This window comes from Erythrolamprus reginae, chromosome 8 (assembly GCF_031021105.1).
Source record: "Erythrolamprus reginae isolate rEryReg1 chromosome 8, rEryReg1.hap1, whole genome shotgun sequence".
Taxonomy (NCBI): Eukaryota; Metazoa; Chordata; class Lepidosauria; order Squamata; family Dipsadidae; genus Erythrolamprus; species Erythrolamprus reginae.
The window spans coordinates 46,161,483-46,188,680 of NC_091957.1; the positions used below are offsets into that span (position 1 = coordinate 46,161,483).

General features: G+C 40.3%; 1 protein-coding gene across 1 annotated transcript in view; it reads left to right on the forward strand.

The window, feature by feature from the left end:
- Positions 1-24,457, forward strand: part of XKRX (XK related X-linked) — a 33,230-nt gene extending 8,773 nt beyond the window's left edge. Inside the window, exons 2-3 of the mRNA XM_070758328.1 lie at positions 12,658-12,917; positions 22,831-24,457. Coding sequence (XP_070614429.1) covers positions 12,658-12,917; positions 22,831-23,576 — 1,006 coding nt within the window. The 3' untranslated portion in view covers positions 23,577-24,457. The remainder of the gene's footprint in view (positions 1-12,657; positions 12,918-22,830) is intronic.
- Positions 24,458-27,198: the final 2,741 nt, after the last annotated feature.

The following is a 27,198-nucleotide window of genomic DNA, read 5'->3' on the forward strand; positions in this document are numbered from 1 at the left end:
TAACTCAGTGATTCTCAATTTGGGGGTCGGGACCAGTAATGGGCTGCTGCCCCCATGAGGTTGGGGGGGGGGCAGGACGGGACTCAGGAGGGGTAGTAAGTTTATGCACTATTTATTGAACACTTTTTTTATTCTCTTTCCTTCTCTAGTACCTTAATATGATCCTTAATTTCTTTTAAAATAAGAAATAATTAAATTGTATGTTTTTACCCATAAACTAATCATTTTAATCATTATCTAGAACAGAACTTGTATAGCGATTCAAGAAAATTGAGCTACTTGCCTAATCTGTGATCATACTGAACCTTGTGGGTTCAATACAAAACCTTAAAATGTTGCCGTGCTCCTCAGCAAATAATGCTGTCTCTCATTTGTCCTTTTGGTGGCTATTCAAATGACTTAATCAAGTGAAAAAGAATCCAAGCACCTATTTGGCAACTTATCTTGGTCGGTAAGCCACTCCTGCCCAGTCACATGATCTTTAAGCACCCCCAGTCACATGATTGTGAAGCCACTCCTACCTGGAAACATAGCCAGCAGCCACTCCTACCTGATCACAGGATCATCAAGCCACACCCACAAAATAAGCCTCACCCACAGTGTGGTAGTCAAAATTTTGGCAGTCCATCGCTGGTCGGGACCCCTTTGGGGGTCGAACGACCGTTTCGCAGGGGTTGCTTAAGACCATAAGAAAAGACAAATTTCCCACGCTGTCAGGAATTAAAGCTTCAATTTTGGCCTTGGAACATATTTTTACAATCCGACCAATCAGGCGTTTGCAGTGGGGGTGTCCCTCTGAACTTCCTGCCAATCAGCTTAAAGCACTGCTGGGAGAATTGGTGCTAGACTTGTGGTTGGGGGTCACCACAACAGGAAGAACTGTATCAAGGAGTCACGGCATTAGAAAGGTTGAGAACCACTGCACCTGGAGCATGATGTTCCTATCCGCATTTCCTTGAAAGTGCCTGATACGTTAATCTTTAAACCCAGAGAAGACCAACCAGGATACTGTGTTCTTTCCAGATCATTTGAAGTAGGACTTAGAACAATGTGGCCAGCTGTTTAAAATAAGGGCTCTATTTATTTAGAGAATTGACGTTATCAGGCTTCATCAGTTTGAGAACACTCTCGCTGCAAATTAAGATAAAAAATAAGGTAAACATTACATTGGAACAGAAAAGATCCTCCAACTCAAGTGAAAAGCCGGCTGAACTACTTCATTTCAGCGTGTCAGCCCTTCAAACCAGACCAAGTCAGGTAATTTAGGGATTCCAGGAATAACCTGTTTTTAAATTTTTATTTATTTATTCATTCATTCAGTCAGCCAGTCAGTCATTCAGTCATTTATGCTTATATGCCGCCCTATTCCCATAAACATAAAATCCAATATAAATAAACATACATAAATAAATAAACATTAAAAAAAATCCAATAAAAACAATACAAAAGCCCATGCATATCTTACCTAGTCGGATTATGATAGTGTACCATTAGCTCAATGACCCCAGGCCTGTCGGAAAAGCCAGGTCTTTACGCCTTTTCGGAAGACCGGTAGGGTAGGGGTAGTCCGGATCTCAGGAGGTAGTGGTTCCAGAGAGCCGGAGCAGCCACAGCGAAGGCCCTTCCCCATGGAACTGCCAGCTGACACTGTTTAGCTGATGGGACCTGGAGAAGGCCAACCCTGTGGACCATTATCGGTCACTGGGAGCTATGCGGTAGGAGGCGGTCTAGAATAGTGTTTCCCAACCTTGGCAACTTGAAGATATCTGGACTTCAACTCCCAGAATTCCCCAGCCAGCATTGCTCTACTTGCTCCCAATGTTTCTTTCCAGGTGCTAACAATGTTCCCAGCTCTTACTGGCTTGCAACCTATTTCATTATTACTCTCTCAGAATAAGGTTTTTTTTAAAGCCCTAACCAGGGGATTTTAAAAATGTGCTGATGCTGACCAGACTAAGGACGCTAGCCAGATGAATACCCGATTCTTTTCCAGATTCTTTTCCCTATTTTCTTCCCCCAAAACTAAGGTGTGTCCTATACTCTGAAAAATACAGTACAGTGATCCCTCTATTATCGCGAGGGTTCCGTTCCAAGACCCCTCGCGATAATCGATTTTTCGTGATGTAGGGTTGCGGAAGTAAAAACACCATCTGCGCATGCGCGCCCTTTTTTTCTATGGCCGCGCATGCGTAGATGGTGGAGTTTGCGTTCCCCGCCGCCCACGCAAAGGGGAAACCCCGATTCGGCTCCTCGCTGCTGCTGCGCTACCGAGCAGATCAGCTGCTGGGTGGCCGAAGGAACCTTCCCTGGGTCTTCCCCCTCTTGCTGGCGGGCGGGGCGAGCGGCGGGCATCAGCGAGGAGCCGGGGTTTCCCCTTTGCGTGGGCGGCTGGGAAGACCCAGGGAAGGTTCCTTCGGCTGCCCAGCAGCTGATCTGCTCGGCGCAGCAGCAGCGAGCAGACGAAGATCGGGGTTTCCCAGCCGCCCACGCAAAGGGGAAACCCCGGCTCCTCGCTGATGCCCCCGCTCGCCCGCCTGCCGCCCGCCGCCCGCCAGCAAGAGGGGGAGAGATAGAGAAAGAGAGAGAAGGAAAGAAAGAGATGAGAGAGGCAGGAAGAGAGTGTGAGAGAGGAAGAAGCAAGATAGAGAAAGAGAGAGAGAAAGAAAGATGAGAAAGGAAGGAAGAGAGTGACGTCATCGGGTGGAAAAATCGCGATATAGCGTTTCGCGAAGATCGAGATCGCGAAACTCGAGGGATCGCTGTAGTTTTTTACAATGTTCAAGACTGACTGTTAGCAATCCATTATTAGGCTAAACTATTTCAACTATTTATCACTAAGCAAACTCTTTCCCAATTACAGAGATCTGGGTAGACAACAGCCCCTCAGCCAATTGCATCAGGTTTAACCGGGATATGAAATTTCAGGAGCTTCGAGCTAGACTGAGCAATTTGAAATGAAATCACAGTAAATCAAATCCCAGAAAGGCAAAGCAAACCGTTTCCTTATTATTGCCAGGAAAAACAGCACGGATATGTCCATCAGGACTCTATATGGAGGAAAAAATTCCCTTAAATTGGAGGAGTTTCCTGAAAAACCTTGCATGCATCTCTCAACAGCTTCCAACTTTGCTATTAAAGAAAATAGCTTTATATCTGAGCCGAGGAAAGGAGCTGGTTAAAATTATGTATTTTTTTTTGAAACTTGACCTAAATCCAAGGTTTTGTTCTAGCTTCTCCCATTTGCCTGTTCTGGCCTTGCATGTTTGGGAAATGTGGCCTGCAGCCCTTGACCCAAAGACCTCCCAGCCTAAAGCAATTACATCTCCCTGTTTTTCTATCCTAGTTTGCTGCGGCCGGAATCTGAAAATAACATTTAGCACAGCACAGTATCTAAACAAAATGGTTCGGTGGAGATCTGCATACGTGGGACTGATAGGGGTAGATTGCAGGAGTGACACCGAAATATAACTTTATCATATTTTATCTGTATCTTAAATTATTGTATTTTATACATGGCATTGGACCAGAGTACCTCCGGAACCGCCTGCTACCGCACGAATCCCAGCGGCCGATAAGGTCCCACAGAGTTGGCCTTCTCCGGGTCCCGTTGACTAAACAATGTCGTCTGGTGGGCCCCAGGGGAAGAGCCTTCTGTGTGGCGGCCCCGGCCTTCTGGAATCAACTCCCCCCAGAGATTAGAACTGCTCCCACCCTCCTTGTCTTCCGTAAACTACTTAAGACCCACCTATACCGCCAGGCATGGGGGATTTGAGACACCTTTTCCCCAGGCTTATTATAATTTATGTTTGGTATGTATGTGCTGTTTGGTTTTTAATTATGATAGGGTTTTTAGGTTTTTTTAATATTAGATTTGTGCCAGTATAATATTGTTTTTATCGTTGTTGTGAGCCTCCCCGAGTCTTTGGAGAGGGGCGGCATACAAATCTAATAAATTATTATTATTATTATAAATTATTATTATTATTAATAGCAACAACAACAACACAATAACAACAGAGTTGGAAGGGACCTTGGAGGTCTTCTAGTCCAACCTCCTCACCCAGGCAGGAAACCCTACACTACTTCAGACAGATGGTTATCTAACATCTGCTTAAAAACTTCCAGTGTTGGGGCATTCACAACTTCTGGAGGGAAAGCTGTTCCACTGATCAACCGTTCTGACTGTCAGGAAATTCCTCCTTAGTTCTAAGTTGCTTCTCTCCTGGGTTAGTTTCCATCCATTGCTTCTTGTTCTACCCTCAGGTGCTTTGGAGAATAGGTTGACTCCTTCTTCTTTAGGGCAACCCCGGAGATATTGGAAGACTGCTATCCTGTCTCCCCTGGTCCTTCTTTTCATTAAATGCCCAGTTCCTGCAACCGTTCTTCATATGTTTTAGCCTCCAGTCCCCTAATCATCTTTGTTGCTCTTCTCTGCACTTTTTCTAGAGTCTCAATATCCTTTTTGCATCGTGGCAACCAAAACTGAATGCAATATTCCAAGTGTGGCCTTCCAGTGTTGGAGCATTCACAACTTGTGGAGACAAGCTGTAACACTGATTAATTGTTCTGACTGTCAGGAAATTTCTCCTTAGTTGCTTCTCCCCTTGTTTAGCTTCCACCCATTGCTTCTTGTTCTACCCTCAGGTGCTTTGGAGAATAGGTTGACTCCTCCTCTTTTGTGGCAACACCTGAGATATTGGAACACTGCTATTATGTCACCCCTAGTCCTTCTTTTCATCGACAAGACATATCCAGTTCCTGCAACCATTCTTTATATGTTTTAGCCTTTAGTCCCCTAATCATTTTTGTTGCTCTCCTCCACTCTTTCTAGACATCTCAACATCTTTTTTAGATTGTGATGGAAAAGCTTTGGTAGGATATCAATATTGGAACACTGCTATCATGTCTTCCCTGGTCCTTCTTTTCATTAAACTAGTCATGGCCAGTTCATGCAACCGTTCTTCATATGTTATTTTATTTTATTTATTTATTTTGTCCAATACACAATGAGAGTTTTAGTGTGTGTGTGTGTGTGTGTGTGTGTGTATATATATATATATGTGTGTGTGTAGATTGTTCTGAGTTCGGGTTTATATATATATATACTGTATACATACACATAGTAAAATACGATGAAGGTTGTAGAGGAGATACTCATAGTGAAAAAATATATCTATGAAAGAATAGAAAAGAAGATATAGTAATAGAACATATGAATGAAAGAATAGAAGAAGAGATATAGGAATAGAAGAAAGGTATAGGAGATATAGGAGAGCAATAGGACAGGGGACGGAAGGGACGTCTAGTGCACTTGTACTCGCCCCTTACTGACCTCTTAGGAATCAGGATAGGTCAACCGTAGATAATCTAAGGGTAAAGTGTTGGGGGTTTGGGGATGACACTATGGAGTCCGGTAATGAGTTCCACGCTTCGACAACTCGGTTACTGAAGTCATATTTTTTACAGTCAAGTTTGGAGCGGTTAATATTAAGTTTAAATCTGTTGTGTGCTCTTGTGTTGTGGTGGTTGAAGCTGAAGTAGTCGCCGACAGGCAGGACATTGCAGCATATGATCTTGTGGGCAATACTTAGATCTTGTTTAAGGCGTCTTAGTTCTAAACTTTCTAGGCCCAGGATTGAAAGTCTAGTCTCATAGGGTCTTCTGTTTCGAGTGGAGGAGTGAAGGGCTCTTCTGGTGAAGTTTCTTTGGACATTTTCAAGGGTGTTAATGTCTGAGATGCTATATGGGTTCCAAACAGATGAGCTGTATTCGAGGATGGGTCTGGCAAAAGTTTTGTAAGCTCTGGTAAATAGTGTGAGATTGCCAGAGCAGAAGCTACGTAGGATTAGGTTTACAACTCTTGAAGCCTTCTTGGCTATATTGTTGCAGTGGGCTTTGCCACTTAAATCTGTTGTTATTAGTATACCAAGGTCTTTAACCGAGTGGGGATTATCTGTGATAATTTGATTATTCAGGTCGTATTTGGAGTTCAGATTCTTCTTCCCAATGTTTAGGACAGAGCATTTGCTAGTTCAGATTTGGAGTTGCCATGTGTTTGACCACTCAGAAACAGCGTCAAGGTCTTTTTGGAGAGTAGTTGTGTTATCGGTGGTGCTGAAGAGTTTTACATCGTCGGTGAAGAGGACACAGTTGCTTGTCATGTCATCGCAAAGGTCATTGATGTAGAGAATGAAGAGCGTTGGTCCCAGTACACTACCTTGGGGAACACCGCTTTTAACTGGGACGGGGGTGGATATGGTGCTTCCTAATTTGACCACTTCTCTGCACTTTTTCTAGAGTCTCAACATCCTTTTTGCATCGTGGCAAGCAAAACTGAATGCAGTATTCCACGTGTGGCCTTACCAAGGCCTTATATTAGTTTGCTCGTAGCATCTGATGTGTCAGCCAACAAGCCAGCATCCCTCTGATTGGAGCCAGGAGACCAGACGAGGCCCAACCATCCTCCCCCTCCCTTGTTCTTCCTTTAGCCCTCTTCTGCACCCTGTTCCACCCTTCGGTTTTAGCTCCACCGGCTCTCCTTCATCAATGAGAACAGAGCCAGCTTGTCTAAGCCTCTATTTTCAGCATCAGGAGATCAACAAAGAGCTCTTTTCTATGCTGGCTGTTTGCCTCCCTTTCCTTCCAAACCGACGAGAAGGTTTTTTTGCAGAGTAGTTTACCCTAGTAGTGGCTCTGTGTGGGTTGAATTGAAGGTGAAGCAAGCTAAAAAGATTATTTTTTGGGGGGGGGGGAGGGTGTCATACTCATCCTGGAAATAGGCTAAGCTCTTTCATAAAGTAGGAGTCTTACAGCTAGTCTGCACAAATCCAGAATTCGGTTTTGGAAAGATTTGAGGCATTCCTGGCCTTTCTGCTTGGAAATTTAAAAAATATTGCCTTTTCTGGAAAGTAGATTTAGAGGGGAAAGGTGTTGCAAGAAAGACATACCCTTTTAGAGGGAAAAGAAATATATTTATAAGAAGAGGAAGTAAATGGACAAGTTTAGCACAAAAAGAGGAACTTACGCATCTTCCTTTTGTGTACAAAAAAAATAGACTAACCTAAAAAACAGTTCAGTGACTTAAGCCATGCGTAAAACACTTGCCTTCTCTGTGAGCCTGTTCATATGGAAAGGAATGGAGTGGAATGGAATTGAATAGAATACAATAGGTCACAATTCAAAGTATCTCTGGGACCGCCTTCTGCCGCACGAATCCCAGCGACCGATTAGGTCCCACAGAGTTGGCCTTCTCCGGGTCCCGTCGACTAAACAATGTCGTTTGGTGGATCCCAGGGGAAGAGCCTTCTCTGTGGCGGCCCCGACCCTCTGGAACCAGCTGCCCCCTGAGATTAGAACTGCCCCCACCCTCCTTGCCTTTTGTAAACTCCTTAAAACCCACCTCTGTCATCAGGCATGGGGGAACTGATATAACTTCCCCAGGCCTATATTGTTTATGTATGGTATGTTGTGTGCATGTTTTTTTAAATTATGGGTTTTTAGTTTTAATTATTAGATTTGTATTCTACATTGTTTTTTCTATTACTGTTGTGAGCCGAGTCTACGGAGAGGGACGGCATACAAATTTAATAAATAAGTAAGTAAGTAAGTAAGTAAGTAAGTAAGTAAGTAAGTAAGTAAGTAAATAAGTAAATAAGTAAATACCGGTAAGTAAATAAGTAAATAAGTAAATAAGTAAATAAGTAAATAAGTAAATAAGTAAATAAGTAAATAAGTAAATAAGTAAATAAGTAAATAAGTAAATAAGTAAATAAGTAAATAAGTAAATAAGTAAATAAGTAAATAAGTAAATAAGTAAATAAGTAAATAAGTAAATAAGTAAATAAGTAAATAAGTAAATAAGTAAATAAGTAAATAGAATAGAATTCCTAATTGTCCAAATGTGATTGGACACACAAGGAATTTGTCTTTGTTGCATATGCTCTCAATGTACATAAAAGAAAAGATATATTTCTCAAGAATCATGTGGTACAATACTTAATGAGTGTCATAGGGCACAAATGAGCAATCAGGAAACAATATTAATATACCGTAAATCATGAGGATACAAGCAACAAGTTATAGCCATACAGTCATAAGTGGGAGGAGATGGGTGATAGGAACGATGAGAAAACGAATAATAGTAATAGTAATGCAGACTTACTGAATAGCTTGACAGTGTTGAGGGAATTATTTGTTTAGCAGAGTGATGGCGTTTGGGAAAAAAACTGTTCTTGTGTCTAGTTGTCTTGGTGTGCAGTGCTCTATAGCGTCGTTTGAGGGCAGGAGTTGAAACAATTCATGTCCAGATTGTGAGGAATCAGTAAATATTTTCACAGCCCTCTTTTTGACTCTTTCTGACAGGTTCTTCAGTGGAAGGCAGGTTGGCAGTAATTGTTTTGTCTGCAGTTCTGCTATCATTTGAAGTCTGTGTCAATCTAGTTGGGTTGCAGAACTGAACCAGTTATAGAGGTTGTAAGAAAAATGAGAAGACCCTATGTCCCATTTGCCTTACATAACTCCCAGATAATCTTGTTCCTGTTTCTTCTTCTGCAAATATGGACTCCTGGATTTTTATTACAGAGGTGTAGATGTTTGCCAAACCATATAGATGCCAGACCACAATTCAGGCTGTAGCATATCAATCTAGCATAGCTCAGTGTGCAAGGCTGGCCTGTTACAACTTATCACAATAGGCCAGCCTTTTAGGTTAGGTTCCACAGAGTTGGCCTTGTACAGGTCCCTTCAACTAGACAATGTCGCTTGGTGGGACCTAGGGGAAGGGTCTTCTCTGTGGAGGCCCCGGTCTTCTGGAATCAGCTCCCCATGGAGATTCGCACTGCCCCCAACCTCCTCGCCTTCCGCAAGAGTCACCTATGCCGCCAAGCTTGTGATTATTATATTCTGCTCCCTGGCCAATGAATGTATAATGAGTTTGTTTGAATGGATATGCGTGTATTTTAAATAGGTTTTGTTAGCTTTTAAATGTAATTTTTTAAATGTGACTTTTAATCTAATATTAATTGTATCTCGATGTACACTATCTTTTTTATATGTTGTAAGCCGCCCCGAGTCCTTGGAGAGGAGTGGCATATAAATCAAAAAAATAAATAAAATAAATAAAATAAATAAAATAAATAAAATAAATAAAATAAATAAAATAAATAAAATAAATAAAATAAATAAAATAAATAAAATAAATAAAATAAATAAAATAAATAAAATAAATAAAATAAATAAAATAAATAAAATAAATAAAATAAATAAAATAAATAAAATAAATAAAATAAATAAAATAAATAAAATAAAATAAATAAAATAAAATAAAATAAATAAAATAAATAAAATAAATAAAATAAATAAAATAAATAAAATAAATAAAATAAATAAAATAAATAAAATAAATAAAATAAATAAAATAAATAAAATAAATAAAATAAATAAATAATGATGATAATAATAATAATAATAGTAATAATAACAACAACAACAACAACAATAATAATAATGGCAGTTTAGTCGCTGTGGATTATGAACTTAGTTTATAAAATTGCACGTCATCTATTTTTCGAGGTATGGCTAACACAAATCTTTCAAGAAATATTTTTTTCCTGGGTGGGTAATTGCGTTGGCCTTTTCTATCCAAAACAACAACCAGTCTTATGACTTCTGAAAGACAAACCAATTTATTGCTGCCTAACCCTGGCTTGCTTCTTTAGCTGCGTCAGAATGAAGTTATATGTGGCTCACCGAAGCAGAAAGCTTAATACCTGTATGTTTGCAGCTCCTTAAGATGCTCCAAGATTTTTTTCCTTCTGGATTGTGTCATGGACCTGCCTCTGAGTCAATTCCCAAGACATCGCATCATGGTTTCATTTGGACGTTAGCCAACTCTCTGCGCTTTGCCTTTCTTAACAAACTTAGCTGTCTCACAGCTCACTGGAAAGTATTTTACGAGGTTTGCAAAATCTGTCCCAGGAATTTCAAGGTCCGCGTGAGTCAGTCGAGGGAACGCACAGTCTTGCCTCCCATGTCAGGCTGCTGGTGGAAGACATGTGCTCTACAGTCTCACGCTTAGCCTGTGGAGCTGAATGTGGGTGGGTCTTTTTTCGGACTGTGGGAAAATATTGAGCCCAGCTGCCGTAGCAAGTGGGATGTCTAAGACCCAGGGAATCTGCTTCGGTCTGCTTCTGCAGGAGGGAATAAAAAACAAGGGAGGATTCTAGGATAGGGCTAGACTTCTGTAGGCAAATTGCTCCATTGATTGATTCTTCTAACTGTCAGGAAATTTCTCTGTAGTTCTAAGTTGCTTCTCTCCTTGTTTAGTTTCCACCCATTGCTTCTTGTTCTACCCTCAGGTGCTTTGGAGAATAGCTTGACTCCCTCTTCTTTGTGGCAGCTCCTGAGATATTGGGAGACTGCTATCCTGTCTTCCCTGGTCCTTCTTTTCATTAAACGAGACATACCCAGTTCCTGCAACCGTTCTTCATACGTTTGGCCACACTTGGAATACAGTACTGCATTCAGTTTTGGTCACCACGATGCAAAAAGGATGCTGAGACTCTAGAAAAAGTGCAGGGAAGAGTGACATTAGGGGACTGGAGGCTAAAACATCTGTCTGAAGTAGTGCAGGGTCTCCTGCCTCAGCAGGGGGTTGGACTAGAAGACCTCCAGGGCCCCTTCCAACTCTATTTATTTATTTATTAATCAGATTTGTATGCCGCCCCTCTCCGCAGACTCGGGGCGGCTCACAGCCATAATAATACAATGTAAACAAATCTAATATTTAAGTTAATTTTTTAAAAGAACCCCAATTTAGAAACCAATCGTACATACTGACATACCATGCATAAATTTTATAAGCCTAGGGGGAAGGGAAAGTCTCAATTCCCCCATGCCTGACGACAGAGGTGGGTTTTAAGGAGCTTACAAAAGGCTAGGAGGGTGGGGGCAACTCTGATATCTTGGGGGAGTTGGTTCCAAAGGGTCGGGGCCGCCACAGAGAAGGCTCTTCCCCTGGGTCCCGCCAAACGACATTGTTTAGTTGACGGGACCCGGAGAAGGCCAACTCTGTGGGACCTAACTGGTCGCTGGGATTCGTGCGGCAGAAGGCTATTGTTGTTGTGACGGTGATGATGTTTTCCACACCAGTCTGCTACTGATGTCCATTCATTCTATTTAGTCTGCCAGCCTTTCCTCTTACATTTCCAACTTTGGATTTCTCTCCCGTAGCCATAGACTTTATATACGTATTTTTCAGTGTATAAGATGCACCTTTTTCCTCCCTAAAAGAAGCTGATAATTAGGGTGCATCTTATGCTTTGAATGTAGCTTCCCCAGCCCTAACTAGCTGCTAACAATCTTGCCAGTTCTTACCTTGCAGGCTCTTTCATTCTTACTCTCTGCAAAGAATGTTTTCCAAGCCCTAAGTCTTTGCAGGTTTTTTCCTCATTGGTTTAACTTGCTCCAAATGTTTCTTTCCAGCCCTAACCAGGTGCTAATGGTGTTCCCAGCTCTTACCCACTTGCAGGCTCTTTCATTGTTACTCTCTGCAAAGAATGTTTTCCAAGCCCTAAATCTTTGCAGGGTTTTTTCCACTGCTCTACTTGCTCCGACTGTTTCTTTCCAGGTGCTAATGACGTCCCCAGCTCCTACTGGCTTGCAAGCTCTTTCATTGTTACTCTCTCAGAATAAAGGTTTTTTTTAAGCTCTTAACCAGGGGATAAAATAGAGGATGAATACCTACCAGGGATTCATCTGGGTAGCGTCTTTAGTCTGGTCACCTTAAGCACGAGGTGACCAGACTAAAGACGCTACCCAGTTGAATACCTGGTAGGCAGATTCTTTTCCCTATTTTCCTCCCCAAAAACGTCTTATACTCCAGTGCGTCTTATACTCTGAAAAATACGGTACCACTTCACAGTGCTTTACAGCCTTCTCTAAGCAGCTTACAGAGTCAGCCTATTGCTGTCATCTGGCTCCTCATTTAACCCCCCTTGGAAAGACGGACGGCTGAATTAACCTTGAGTCTGGTTAGATTTGAACTGCCAAATTGCAGGCAGCCAGCAGTCAGCAGAACTAGCCTGCAGTACCGCACTCTAACCACTGCACCACTGAATATTATTATCATTAATAATAATAATAATAATAATAATAATAATAATAATACAGTAATAATAATTTATTAGACTTGTATGCTGCTCCTCTCCGGAGACTCGGGGCGGCTCACAACAACAATAACACAATATAAATACAAATCTAATAATTAAAACTATAGCTAAAACCCATTGTCTTAAAAACAAACAGTAATACACCATCAACACTCAATATTACAATCATACCCACACATAACTTTTAATAGTCAGAAGGGGGGGAGGCGTATGCTAGTTGCCTCACGCCTGGCAACATAGACAGGTCTTAAGGCTCTTGCGAAAGGCGGGGACGGTGGGGGCAGTCCGAATCTCCGGAGGGAGCTGGTTCCAGAGGGCCGGGGCCAACACAGAGAAGGCTCTCCTCCTAGGCCCCGCCAGATGGCATTGTCTGGTCGACAGGACCTGGAGAAGACCAACTCTGTGGGACCTGGTCAGCCGCTGTGATTTACGCGGCAGAAGGCGTTCCTGTACGTTTTTTATTCCTTTCCTTCTCTCTCTTTTTTGGCAGGTGTTTGGAGTCCATAGTGATGTTCTACCGCCAGGGCCGGGAGGAAGAGCCGTACGTCACCATCACCCGCAAGAAACATCTCCACAGCGACTGCGAGATCGAGATTGAGCAGGAAGTGGGGCATCTGGTCCGGCGGCTGGTCACTCACCGTAATGCTTTCAAGCGCATGGCGGTCATTCAGGCCTTCTTGGGCTCCACCCCACAGCTCACCCTACAGCTCTATGTCACTGTAGTAGAGCAGTACGCCCCCCCTAGCAGAGGTAAGGACAGAGCAGGGCGAAAGGATGGGGAGGGGAAAGGAAACTAAAGGGTTTGTGGGGAGGGGGAGTTCTAATTTTGACTAGAAAACGTATTTGCTCTCCTGATGAGGACAAAAGAGGACTCTGCGGAGAGGGGCGGCATACAAATCCAATAAATAATAATAATAATAAATAATAATAATAATAAAAGAAGTTGGGAAGCTGGTTTTTTAAATCTCTCTCTCTCCCTCCCCCCTCTGTCTACACACACACACACACACACACACACAAACACACTTTTAAATTTTTTAAACTTTCTGTATTGAAGAAAGAACAAAACCACAATATGTGTATGTGTCTCCATGTACAAATCACAAAAGAGAAATTTGAGCATGAGGAATATAAAAACAAGTACATCAGTATTATTTATTATTATTATTATTATTTATTAGCTTTGTATGCCGCCCCTCTCCGCAGACTCGGGGCGGCTCACAACAGTGATAAAAACAATACATGGTAACAAATCTAATAATTAAAATCTAAAATAACAGTTTTACATTAAAAAGTCTAAAAAGAAAAAAACCCAATATATAAAATACATACACACAGTCATATCATGCACAAAACTACATAGGCAAGGGGGGGATGTCTCAGTTCTCCGAAGCCTGATGACAGAGGTCTACGGAGAGGGGCGGCATACAAATCCAATAAATAAGTAAGTAAGTAAGTAAGTAAGTAAGTAAGTAAGTAAGTAAGTAAGTAAGTAAGTAAGTAAGTAAGAAAGAAAGAAAGAAAGAAAGAAAGAAAGAAAGAAAGAAAGAGGTGGGTTTTAAGGAGTTTACGAAAGGCAAGGAGGGTGGGGGCAGTCCTAATCTCTGGGGGGAGTTGATTCCAGAGGGTTGGAGCCACCACAGAGAAGGCTCTTCCCCTGGGTCCCACCAGACGACATTGTTTAGTCGACGGGACCTGGAGAAGATCAACTCTGTGGGACCTAACCGGCCATTGGGATTTGTGCGGCAGAAGGCGGTCTCACAGATATCCTGGTCCGGTGCCATGAATGACTTTATAAGTCATAACCAACACTTTGAATTGTGATCGGCAACCAATGCAGACTGCGGACCTCTATTTGAGAACGCCTCTGCTTAAGAACTTTTCTAGATAAGAATCGGGTGTTTAAGATTTTTTTGACTCTTCTCAAGAATCATTTTCTACTTAAGAACCTGAGCCTGGAAAAATTTCCCAGGAAATTTGAGAGTGGCACAAAGGCCTGGCCACTTTCCTGCCATTCCCCCTTTAATCCCAGCCATCTCGGGCTTTTCTGGGCTGCCAGAGGAGCCTTTTGCTGACACTTAAGGAGGCTTTGGCAGTCCAGAGCGAACAAAGCATTTTCCTTTCTCTGGGCACTTGGAGAGGGAATAAACCTCTGCCAGCGCCCAGAGAAAAGAAACGCTGCCTTCGCTCTGGGCAGCGACTGTCTTCTTCCTCCTCCTCCTCCTCCCACCCAAATTCTGAGCTTTTATTTCTTTCCTAATGGGTTTGCATGCATTATTTGCTTTTACATTGATTCCTATGGGAAAAAATTGCTTCTACTTACAAACTTTTCTACTTAAGAACCTGGTCACGGAACGAATTAAGTTCTTAAGTAGAGGTACCACTGTACAAATATATAGTTTTGTATTGAACCTCTATCATAATAAGTAGTTAATGTTGTAATTGAATAGAAAGGAGAGAACAGTACAACACATTAATAAAATAAAAAGTAAAGAAGAAGAGTTAAAGAAGAGAAGAGGAAAGAGGGAAAAAAGAGAAAGAAAAGAAGAAAGAAAAAGAGAAGGAAACTGTACATATATACAACAGAGACTAGTCAACCTCTTTGTTGACTATCATGTCTCAAAGCCTTCATAGACTTGTTACATTTCTGTTAATTCCTGATATTTTTGTGGCCATTGATTTATATAGGAAAAAATTCGATTTCTAAAACTGAAGTTTTAGAAAAATTTGTTGATATCTAGTGAATCATTTGTGTATGGTTTCAACATCGTAAATAGAAATTTCTGTCCCACTGTTAGTTCTTTATTTTTGGTGAGGTCGTAGAATGTAGAATGCACACATACTTTTATTTAAAGTTTTTTTTAACATCCGTAATAGAATAGAACAGAACAGAATTGAATTATTTATTGGCCAAGTGCAATTGGACACACAAGGAAGTTGGCATCGGTGCATATGCCCTCAGTGATTTTCATAGGGTACAAATAAGCAATCGGGAAACAATAAGGAAACTATCAACAAGTTAGTCATACAGTCATAAGTGGGAAGAGATGGGTGGTAGGAACAATGATAAAATAGCAATAGTAACGCAGTCTTAGTAAATAGCTTGAAAGTGGGAATTATTTGTTTAGCAGAGTGGTGGCGTTTGGAAAAAAAACTGTCCTTGTGTCTAGTTGTCTTGCTCTATAGAATTGTTGAGTTGAAACAATTTATGTCCAGGATGCAAGGGGTCTTTTTGACTCGTGCAGTATACAGGTCCTCAATGGTTGACAGCAATTGCTTTTTCTACAGTTCTGATTCTCCTCCGAAGTCTGTGTCGGTCTTGTTGGGTTGCAGAAACCAAACTAATTAAAGAGGTGCAGATGACAGACTCAATGATTCCTCTGTAGAACTGTATCAGCAACTCCTTGGGCAGTTTCAGCTTCCTGAGTTGGCGCAGAAAGAACATTCTTTCTTGTGCTTTTTTGATGACGTTTTTGATGTTGGGTGACCATTTTAGGTCTTGAGATATGATAGAACCTAGAAATTTGAAGGTCTCTACTGTTGATACTGTGTTGTCTAGTATTGTAAGAAGTAATAAGTAGGTCAATATACTTTACACACAACAATAATAATAATGATACTATTTATATATACTGTACATAGTCATAATCTTCCAACTTCTAACATTTGTGTATACTGTACATTGTAATTCTAATACATTCTTATATATATGAGTATACACAATACTATTTACCCAATTTCTACTGTCTACCTTTTTCTTTCTAACTCTTAATAAAATAGGCCCCATATTAGGAAATATTCTATATCTATCCATCATGTCTTGTTCCTCTTTAGGATTTGACATAACATTGGAGTGACAAGGGAGTGGTTCTATTCTCAGGATATGTTTTGCCCATCCTATGAAAATAAGTTCATATTATTTATTTACCCATCTCCTCTCACTTATGACTGTACGACTGTAACTTGTTGCTTGTATCCTTAAGATTTTTATTAATATTGATTGATTCTTCATTGTGTATCTGGCTCCTATGACAATCATTAAGTGTTGCACCTCATGATTCTTGACAAATGTATATTTATTTTATATACACTGAGAGCATATGCACCAAAGATAAATTCCTTGTGTGTTCAATCACACTTGGCCAATAAAGAATTCTATTCTATTCTATTCTCTTCTATTCTAATTCTAATTCTATCCAAATTCAAGGCCATAAGTCTGTAGCTATTCAGCCATGTGGCCTTAAGTTTCTTTAGGATCTGTTTTGGTCTGTTGAAAAATCCTGGTATAATTTCTTAACCAGTTTGAGTTGGGAACAGGTTGACAATTATCCCTCGGGACCTAAACAGTGAGATCAAACATGTCCATCATGCTATTCTTTATTGATGTTATTCACTAAAATTCTGTTTTTTATATATATATAATTTTTATTGGTTATGTACATTAAAAACACAAAAAGAACACATATAACAAGAAAATCAGACAAAACAAAAAACCTAAAAACAAACAAACAGTAAAGAAAAAAGCAATTTCCATAGTGTGATATAAGTGGTAAACATCATTAAAAAGATACAGCAGTTTAAAGTTGTTTTCAATACATAGAATTTGTTCATAGTAACTTATCAATATATACCCATATATACTTATCAATATATACATATACATATATATGTAAATATATAGAATATATTATTATTTGTATCTTCAGAATATAATTTGCATTTTTTTCTCACATTCTCTATGAGTAAATCATATATAAAACTAAAATTCTATTCTTAATGTGAAAATGACCCCCAATTTCTTGCTGTAACTCAGCTCCTTGATACGGCCCTGGTATTTCCACTTTAACAGTTTCCAAAAATTCAAAGTGTGGCCCTGCAATTATTGCCATCCCAGTTGTAACCATTTACCAATGAAACCGAGCATCGGCACCACTCCTTTTTGCAGAAAAAAGAGAGAAGTTATTTTATCGTTGTTGCCAGTGAGCTTTTAAAGTCTCTTTGCTAAAAAGACTTCCAGCCAGAACCTCGGCTCGGTTGCCAACATCTCCAGGGATCAATCTGGACTCTTGCAGGGGATTTTACAGTCCCTTTTAAGGCTGGAAAGCAGAGCTCATGTTTTTAAAGATTAGGAAAGCTGCAGCGCCCCCATGGCTGAAAAAATTAAATATTGCCTAAAAGGCTCAGAAAAATTCACTGCGAATTCTTGACAATCAAGTCTTTGGAACATGGGTTAGGGGTATAAGTTCAATAGGTGTGCCTTTCTCTAGCACTGGTTTATTAGAAGCTTCTGCGCCATTCCCAGAGGTGTGGTTCCAATAATTGGTGTTTATAAAATCCGACTGCAGGTATTTTAATTGCCAGGCACGAAGGCATTTTGCCACCTGCTTTCCGAGAGGGATATCACCTTGGAAACAAGCAGGCAGGTAACACACCCATCCAACTGATCCAGTGTGAGTCAGTGCTTTGAACATCCCAGCTGATCTTTCCCAGATGTGCGTGATGCCAAGTTTAATCCCCCTCCAGGAATTTCTCTTCCTTTCTTAGAAACATAGAAGATTGACGGCAGAAAAAGACCTCATGGTCCATCTCGTCTGCCCTTATACTATTTCCTGTATTTTATCTTAGGATAGATCTATGTTTATCCCAGGCACGTTTAAATTCAGTTCCTGTGGATTGAGCAACCACGTCTGCTGGAAGTTTGTTCCAAGGATCTACTACTCTTTCAGTAAAATAGTATTTTCTCACGTTACTTCTAATCTTTCCCCCAACTAACCTAAGATTGTGCCCCCTTGTTCTTGTATTCACTTTCCTATTAAAAACACTTCCCTCCTGAATCTTATTTAACACTTTAACCTATTTAAATGTTTCGATCATGTCCCCCCTTTCCCTTCTGTCCTCCAGACTATACAGATGGAGTTCATGAAGTCTTTCCTGATCAGTTTTATGCTTAAGACCTTCCGCCATTTTTGTAGCCCGTCTTTGGACCTGTTCAATTTTATCCATATCTTTTTGTAGGTGAGGTCTCCAGAACTGCACACAGTATTCCAAACGGGGTCTCACCAGCGCCCTATACAACGGGATCACAATCTCCCTCTTTAAGTTTGCATCTGTTGTGTGCTCATGTGTTGTTGTGGTTGAAGCTGAAGTAGTCGTTGAGAGGAAGGACCTTGTAGCAGATGATTTTATGGGCTATGCTTAGGCCGTGTTTATTGGAGTATAAGATGCACCAAGATTTCCAAACCTATTTTGGGAGGGAGGTGCATCTTATACTCCAAAAACTATGGTAATTCAGCACAATCATATAGGAATTCCAAGCGGTGAACAAAATCAGGAATCTGGTAGCTTAAGCTCAGACAAGTGTGTGCTTTTTAATAAGGTATATTGGTCGGAAAAGTCTCTACAATACTAACATTCCCGCCTAAAGTTCTCAAACAGTAGATGTTCCATATGGAATTTCCTCACTTAGGGAGACATATATGACTTCCATATCCCCTTCCAGGAGTTGGAAGGCAGGAGAATTCTTTGTGTTTACAGAGTGTTTATCCTGGGTGGTTTTTTCCTTACATTCATATCAGAAGTATCGTCAGTCCCTGTAAAAGTAAAACAAGGTTTTGCAACCGATGTTTGAGACTTTGTTCATAGATACCGAATGTACATTTGTGTGGGAGGCTTTGGGAATTTTTGAAAGTCAATTCCGTCTTAGCCTTTGCCAAGGAGTCAGTGGCAAAATGGGCCATTTCCTCATTCTGTATATCCTCCATATTTCTCCGCGAAGATTCTCTATCCCCTCCTAAGCAGATTTAACTCAAATGAGAATTGAATGAAGGAAACACAAGTTAAAAACCTCTCAGGCTTTCATAGTCAAACTCTCGAAGCTGGCCTTGGCTTTACTCTATAGTTTCATCACCAAACCCCCAAAACTTTACCCTTAGACTATCCACTGTTGACCTCACCCGATTCCTAAGAGGTCAGTGAGGGACATACGTAAGTGCACCAATGTGCCTTCCATCCCCTGTCCTAATGTTTCCCTCTTATTAGTATCCATCTCATAAGTACACTGCTCAAAAAAACAAAGGGGACACTCAAAGAACACATCCTAGATCAGAATGAACGAAATATTCTCATTGAATACTTTGTTCTGTACAAAGTTGAATGTGCTGACAACATGTGAAATTGGTTGTCAATCAATGTTGCTTCCTAAGGGGACAGTTTGATTTCACGGAAGTTTGATTTACTTGGAGTTATATTGTGTTGTTTAAGTGTTCCCTTTGTTTTTTTGAGCAGTATATATGTACATACATAGATTTATATGTATAAGGGGTGTACATAAGCGCACCATTGTGCCTATCGTCTCTGTCCTGTCCTACTGTTCTATTGTCCTCTTTTATCATTACTTTTGACTTATTCACACTACTTTCCTGTACATGTTTGACAAATAAACAAAATAAATAAATATAAACAGTGTTATATCTTTGTATACTAATAATAACAACAACAGAGATTATAGGGACCTTGGAGGTCTTCTAGTCCAATCCCCTGCTTAGGCATGAAACCCTACACTACTTCAGACAGATGGTTATCCAACATCTTCTTTAAAACTTCCAGTGTTGGAGCATTCACAACTTCTAGATGCAAGCTGTTTCACCGATTGTCAAGAAATTTCTCCTTAGTTCTAAGTTGCTTCTCCCCTTGTTTAGTTTCCACCCATTGCTCTTGTTCTACCCTCAAGTGCTTTGGAGAATAGGTTGACTCCCACTTCTTAGTAGTAACCCCTGAGATATTGGAACATTGCTATCATGTCTCCCCTGGTCCTTCTCCTCATCAAACTAGCCATGCCCAGTTTCTGCAACCATTCTTCATACCTCTTCATAGTACGTACAGTACTACCAATATGTACTTGACAAATTAAACAAACAAACAAATAAATAAATAAATAAATACATACATAAAGTAAGTAAGTTAGTAAGTGAAGTAGGGGCGAGCATAAGTGCACTAGTGTGCCTTCCATCCTCTGTCCAATTGTCTCTCCTATATTTTATATATCTTTTCTTCGATTCATATATCCTTTCCTCTATTCTTCATTGACGTATTCTATTCTCATATCTTTTCTTCTATCCTTTCCCTGATATTTACTACTACATGTTTTTATTCTCTTTAACTTTCAATTTATATTGGACAAAATAAATAAATAAAAAATAAAAATAAATAAGTTAGTAAGTTAGTAGGTTAGTAAGTAAGTAAGTAAGTAAGTAAGTAAGTAAGTAAGTAAGTAAGTTAGTTAGTTAGTTAGTTAGTTAGTTAGTTAGTTAGTTAGTTAGTTAGTTAGTTATATCCGGTCGAAGAAATGAATTCGCCCCCAAATCCACAAAATTCCATCTTTCTACAGAAATTAGTCTACGGGATCCGCTCCTGCAGAACCTGGTGTAGATTAAGGTGAAAGGGTATTTTGGATTTTACGAGGGCATTCCTCTGCTTGACTAACCAGTTTCACTGGTTTCTTTTAGCTTAGCTCAGCACATGGTTTCTCCTCTAACTCCTTGTGAACTTTCAGTATGGATTCTGGAAAAAAGAGAGGAGACACACCCTGCAGCAGCAAATCTCATTTCCCATTCCCACCCCCCACGTCTACCTCCCTAGTTGCAAACAACTGTCACCCCACTCCCAATAGCAGGCCCCTTTCCTTTGCAGGGCTCTGACATCCACAGTGCCAGCATTTTTTTTAGAACCTGAGATTTCTACCCTATATATAGATCAGTGATGGCGAATCTATGGTTGTGCATAACACAGATGGCACCCAGAGTCATATCTGAGGGCACGCGAGGCTATATTTATATTTATATTTATATTTATATTTATATTTAGATTTATATTTAGATTTAGATTTAGATTTAGATTTAGATTTAGATTTAGATTTAGATTTAGATTTAGATTTAGATTTAGATTTAGATTTAGATTTAGATTTAGATTTAGATTTAGATTTAGATTTAGATTTAGATTTAGATTTAGATTTAGATTTAGATTTAGATTTATATTTATATTTATATTTATATTTATATTTATATTTATATTTATATTTATATTTATATTTATATTTATATTTATATTTATATTTATCTATTTATATTTACTATTTATATTTATATTTATAATTATCTATTTATATTTACTATTTATATTTATATTTATAATTTATATTTATATTTATATTTACTATTTACTATTTATATTTATATTTATATTTATATTTATATTTATATTTATATTTATATTTTACTATTTATATTTTACTATTTATATTTATATTTATAATTTATAATTTATATTTATAATTTATATTTATAATTTATATTTATATTTATATTTATATTTATATTTTTTATTTATATTTATATTTATATTTATATTTATAATTTATATTTATATTTATATTTATATTTATATTTATATTTATATTTTACTATTTATATTTTACTATTTATATTTATATTTATAATTTATATTTATAATTTATATTTATAATTTATATTTATATTTATATTTATATTTATATTTTTTATTTATATTTATATTTATATTTATATTTATATTTATATTTATATTTATATTTATATTTTACTATTTATATTTTACTATTTATATTTATATTTATAATTTATAATTTATATTTATAATTTATATTTATAATTTATATTTATATTTATATTTATATTTATATTTTTTATTTATATTTATATTTATATTTATAATTTATAATTTATATTTATAATTTATATTTATATTTATATTTATATTTATATTTTTTATTTATATTTATATTTATATTTATATTTATATTTACATTTACAATTTACATTTACATTTACAATTTACATTTACATTTACATTTACATTTACATTTACATTTATATTTATATTTATATTTATATTTATGGAACAAGCTCCCCCCAGAGATCCGTACTGCCTCCACTCTTCCTGCCTTCCGTAAAGTTTTAAAGATCCACCTCTGCCGGCAGACTGGGGATCATTGAAATTTTAACATCTTGCCCCACCTTATTCATTCATTCATTCATTCAATTTTTATGCTGCCCTTCTCCTTAGACTCAGGGCGGCTTACAACATGTTAGCAATAGCACTTTTTAACAGAGCCAGCCTATTGCCCCCACAATCCGGCTCCTCATTTGACCCACCTTGGAAGGATGGAAGGCTTGAGCCAACCTTGAGCCAGTGATGAGATTTGAACCGCTGACCTGCAGATCTAGCAGTCAGCTTTAATAACCTGCAGTACTGCACTCTATCTGCTGCACCACCTCGGCTCATGGATGAATGTATGATGTATGAATCTATTGTTTAACTTTTAACTATGGGGATTTTTAGATTGTAATTTTATTTAGATTTCCAATATGTTTATATGACCTTTGTTGTAAGCCATTGAGTCTCAGGAGAAGGGCGGCATAGAAATCAATCAATCAATCAATCAAATGGGGCAAACCCACTGATCAAATGTTTTGCTTAGCAACATCAACGTAGGGCTCAATTGTGGTCGTAACTCAAGGACTACCTGTCGTAATTGAGCAACTGCAGTGATCCCCAGCACCTCTTGATTTTTACAGGTTGGTAACGGTCACTCTTCCTTGCTCACCTCTCATTTTTGCTTCCCTTCTAGCTGTCCTGATGACCATGTGCTTACTCTCGGTCACGTATGGCGCTTTGGTCTGCAACACCTTGGCCATCCAGATCAAGTACGACGACTACAAGATCCGCCTCCACCCGCTGGCCTTCATCTGCATCATCTTGTGGAGGGGCTTGGAGATCTCCACCCGCATCACCATCTTGGTCCTCTTCGGCACCGTCTTCAAATATTACGGCTTGGCCGTCGGGGCGGCCAACTTCTTGGTCTTCTTCTTTTTGCCGTGGGTCGAGTTTTGGAGAAGCGGGGCCAAGCTGCCCGAGAACGTGGAGAAAAACTTCAGCCGGGTGGGAACATTGACGGTCCTGATCTGCATCACTCTGCTCTACGGCGGCATTAACGTCTTCTGTTGGTCGGCCGTCCAGCTCCGGTTGTCCAGGCGAGACTTGATCGTCAGGTCTCAAAACTGGGGCTGCTTAGCTTTGTTCTATGTGTTCCGTGGACTGGAGAACAGCCTGTTGCTCCTAGTGTGGTACTTCTTCAAGACGGAGTTCTACGAGTACATCTGCACCCCGATGCTGGTCCTACAGCTGCTGGTGGCTTACTGTCTGGCCATCGTCTTCATGCTTTCTTTCATGCAGTATCTTCATCCCTGCCGCCGCCTCTTCACCCACAACGTCTCTGACTTCTTGCATTGCGTCTGTTGTCAGAAGGAAGACGTTGTGGTCCCGGTTAATTTGGAACCGCCTCAGGAACCCGGCGTGAGGCACAGCGTCGTATGACAATCGACAACCCTGATGAATGGGACGGCGATGAATCCCCATTCAGTTTCAAGTTTCGGGAGCGGTACTTGTTCATCCCGCCAGGATAAGCCTTAATTTCACGGTGCTATGCTATAATTTATAAGCAGGGACGCAGGCGGTCGTGGCGGCGATAGCTTCTGGAGCCATCGGCTGGACCTACGATGGTGGGCTGCAGCCTTTAGTGTCGTTGGTGTAGGACTAAGACAATCCGTATCAGGGACAGAAATAGAAGACTTGCTACCGAGCCAGAATGCTAAATTGCGCTCGCCGCCACGGCTCGTAGGTTTTTATGGGACCAGTGCAATTTTGGAGGAAGCAAAATCGTGCACGGAGCCACAGGTACGCCCGTGTTTCAGCATGCGCGGAAGGTAAAAAACCTTGCCAAACATCGTTACACCTGCAATTCTGTGTACAATTTTGCTTCCTTCACAGATGCAGCAGCAAAACCATGCTGGTCCTGCAAGAACTTACGAGCCGTGACAACAAGCGCAATTTAGTGTTCCGGCTTGTAGCCCACCGCTGCTTGCTATCTAGTATGAAAGAGGAACTCTAGTTGATGGAGCAAGCCATCCACGAAGGGTGGTCTTGCTCCTCTAGGTGCCGGAAGTTTGGCATTGGAACTGCCTTGGCTGTATTCGTTTCCAGACATGACACTCAGCTGGCTCAGAACTATGGTAAGAAGAGGCTTTGCAGAAGAGTGGCCCGATGGAGACTGTCTCACACCTGTGGGATCTTGCACAGTTGGGTCAAAACTTCAGAGCAAAAACCCAGCCGTTCCTTTTATTTATTTGAATACCTGTGAAGACTTTGATTTTTTTTGTAATTTGAAATGCTGGAAAAGATTGTTGCCGTGGATAGCAGCTTGGTCTCAGAACTTGTTTGGGGTTCCTACAATTCCATTTATAGGTCGGGTGATCCTCGCTTGGAATGATGAGTGTCCTAAGGAGCCCCCATTGATGAAGGATGGGCTTTGGATTTCTTGCCTCCAGATCTTCATGGGTTGCCTTCCCAACTGCCTTGGAAGGATCACTCTAGTGGCCAACGACTACATTAGGGGCATTCTTTAGCGGAGAAAGGGCTGTAGTTGAAGGTGTTGAGCTTGTGATGGGGGAAACGATCATTCCCCACCCAGGTCCTGGTTCTAGGATATTGATGGGAAACCTTCTTTCATTTGGGTGCCAAAAGAGCATGCTTGTGCACTATCGTGTATGCGTGAGTGCCCACACCCATAATTCAATGCCTAGGGAGGTCAAAAACAGCTTCTCCCACCCCCAGGAGGCCCTATGGAGGCCAGAAATGGCCTGTTTCCCAACTTCTGGTGGGCCCAGTAGACTCATGCTTTGCCCTCCCCAGGCTCCAAAGGCTTCTCTGGAGCTGGGGCAGGACAGAAGGAAAAGGGGGGACATGATCGAAACATTTAAATACGTTAAAGGGCTAAATAAAGTTCAGGAGGGAAGTGTTTTTAATAGGAAAGTGAACACAAGAACAAGGAGGCACAATCTGAGGTTAGTTGGGGGAAAGATCAGAAGCAGTGTGAGAAAATATTATTTTACTGAAAGAGTAGTAGATGCATGGAACAAACATCCAGCAGACGTGGTTGTCAAATCCACAGTAACTGAATTTAAACATGCCTGGGATAAACATAGATCCATCCTAAGATAAAAGACAGGAAATAGTATAAGGGCAGGCTAGATGGACCATGAGGTCTTTTTCTGCCGCCAATCTTCTATGTTTCTATGTACCTCTTCTCTATTTGAGCTAATACAGGGCGACTTTTCAAACTTGGAAATGTTAAGTCTGGGGACTTCAACTCCCAGAATTCCTCAGCAGCATGGCTATTTGAGGAATTCTGGGAGTTGAAGTCCACAAGTCTTAAAGACACCCCCACCCCCCCAGAACTAACAAACAGGCCAGACTGAGTTAAAGGACCACTTTTTTGTGGGGTTTTGGTGACCTGGTGTGAAAACATTTATCTGTAGCCATCCTTCCTCTTCACGGTTATTTCTGTCCCAAGGAGCAGGGTGAATAAGGCCTTCAGCAGTAATAATTCAGAAAGAAAAAGGAAAAATAAAACCAGAAGAGTGGGGTGAGGATTGAGGCAGCAGACAATAGCAACAGCACTCTAATTGGATGGTAGCAACTGCCCTTATGCCCACCCATGCATTGGTGCATGGCTATCAGCCCATGACCACCTAATGTTGGTTGGGTTGGAAAGAAAAACAGTTCCAAAGCCCCAAATCCCACAATAACCAGAGGAAGATACATGAGGTTAAGGCCAAGACTAGGGGCAACACAATACAACTCAACTCTCCTTTGGTGCTACATCAAGGGGGCCTCTGGAGCTTTTCAGATGTTCTCACGTATAGCGATTTTCAGGTCACCCTCTTCCAGCCCCCAAAGATATTATGCTTTGTGACTTTTACCATCATACAGCTAATATCAGGGGGAAAGATCAAAAGCAACGTGAGAAAATATTATTTCACTGAAAGAGTAGTAGATCCTTGGAGCAAGCTTCCAGCAGACATGGTTGGTAAATCCACAGGAACTGAATTTAAACATGCCTGGGATAAACATATATCCATTGTAAGATAAAATACAGGAAATAGTATAAGGGCAGACTAGATGGACCATGAGGTCTTTTTCTGCCGTCAGTCTTCTAAGTTTCTATGTTTCTAATATGTAAAAGTTAAGAGAAGGCCACCTTTGATTGACAAGGAAATTCTCATTACTATCTTTTAGGTCAGGGATGGACAACCTTTTCAGCAACAAGTGCCCAAACCAGAACATGTGTGCATTCACATGCTGGAACACAGGAAACCCAAAGATCACCTGGCTGGTGCGCATACACCTGTTTTTGGCCATTTGTCCCCTAAGAAACCAGCCCCCAAACCAGCCTGAAAATGGCCCAGAAAATAGCCTGTTTGGGGGCCATTTTTCCGATGCTCCAGTGCTTGCAAAGACCAGCTAACTGACGTGCAGTGTGCCATAGATTCCCCATCACAGCTTTAAACCATGTCCATCTTCTTACTTTTTTGCTCGACTGCAAATTAGAAAGAGAGGAGCAAAAAAATATTTTGTCTTTAGAAACAAAATATTCCAGCGATGGTGAACCTATTTTTCCTCGGGTGTCAAAAGAGTGTGGACATTTTATTTATTTAGTTATTTATTAGATTTGTATGCCGCCCCTCTCTGTAGACTCGGGGCGGCTCACAGCATACAATAAGACAATTCACAACAAATCTAATAAATTTAAAAAACATTAAAAAGCCCCATTATTAAACCAGTCATACACACAGTCACACCATACATAAATTGTATAGGCCCGACGGAGGGAGGAGGAATGCCTCAATTCCCCCATGCCTGACGGCAGAGGTGAGTTTTAAGGAGTTTATGGAAGGCAAGGACAGTGGGGGCAGTTCTAATCTCTGGGAGGAGTTAGTTCCAGAGGGTCGGGGCCACCACAGAGAAAGCTCTTCCCCTGGGTTCCGCCAGACGACATTGTTTAGTCGACGGGACCCGGAGAAGGCCAACTCTGTGGGACCTAATCGGTCGCTGGGATTCGTGCGGCAGAAGGAGGTCCCGGAGATATTCTGGTCCGATG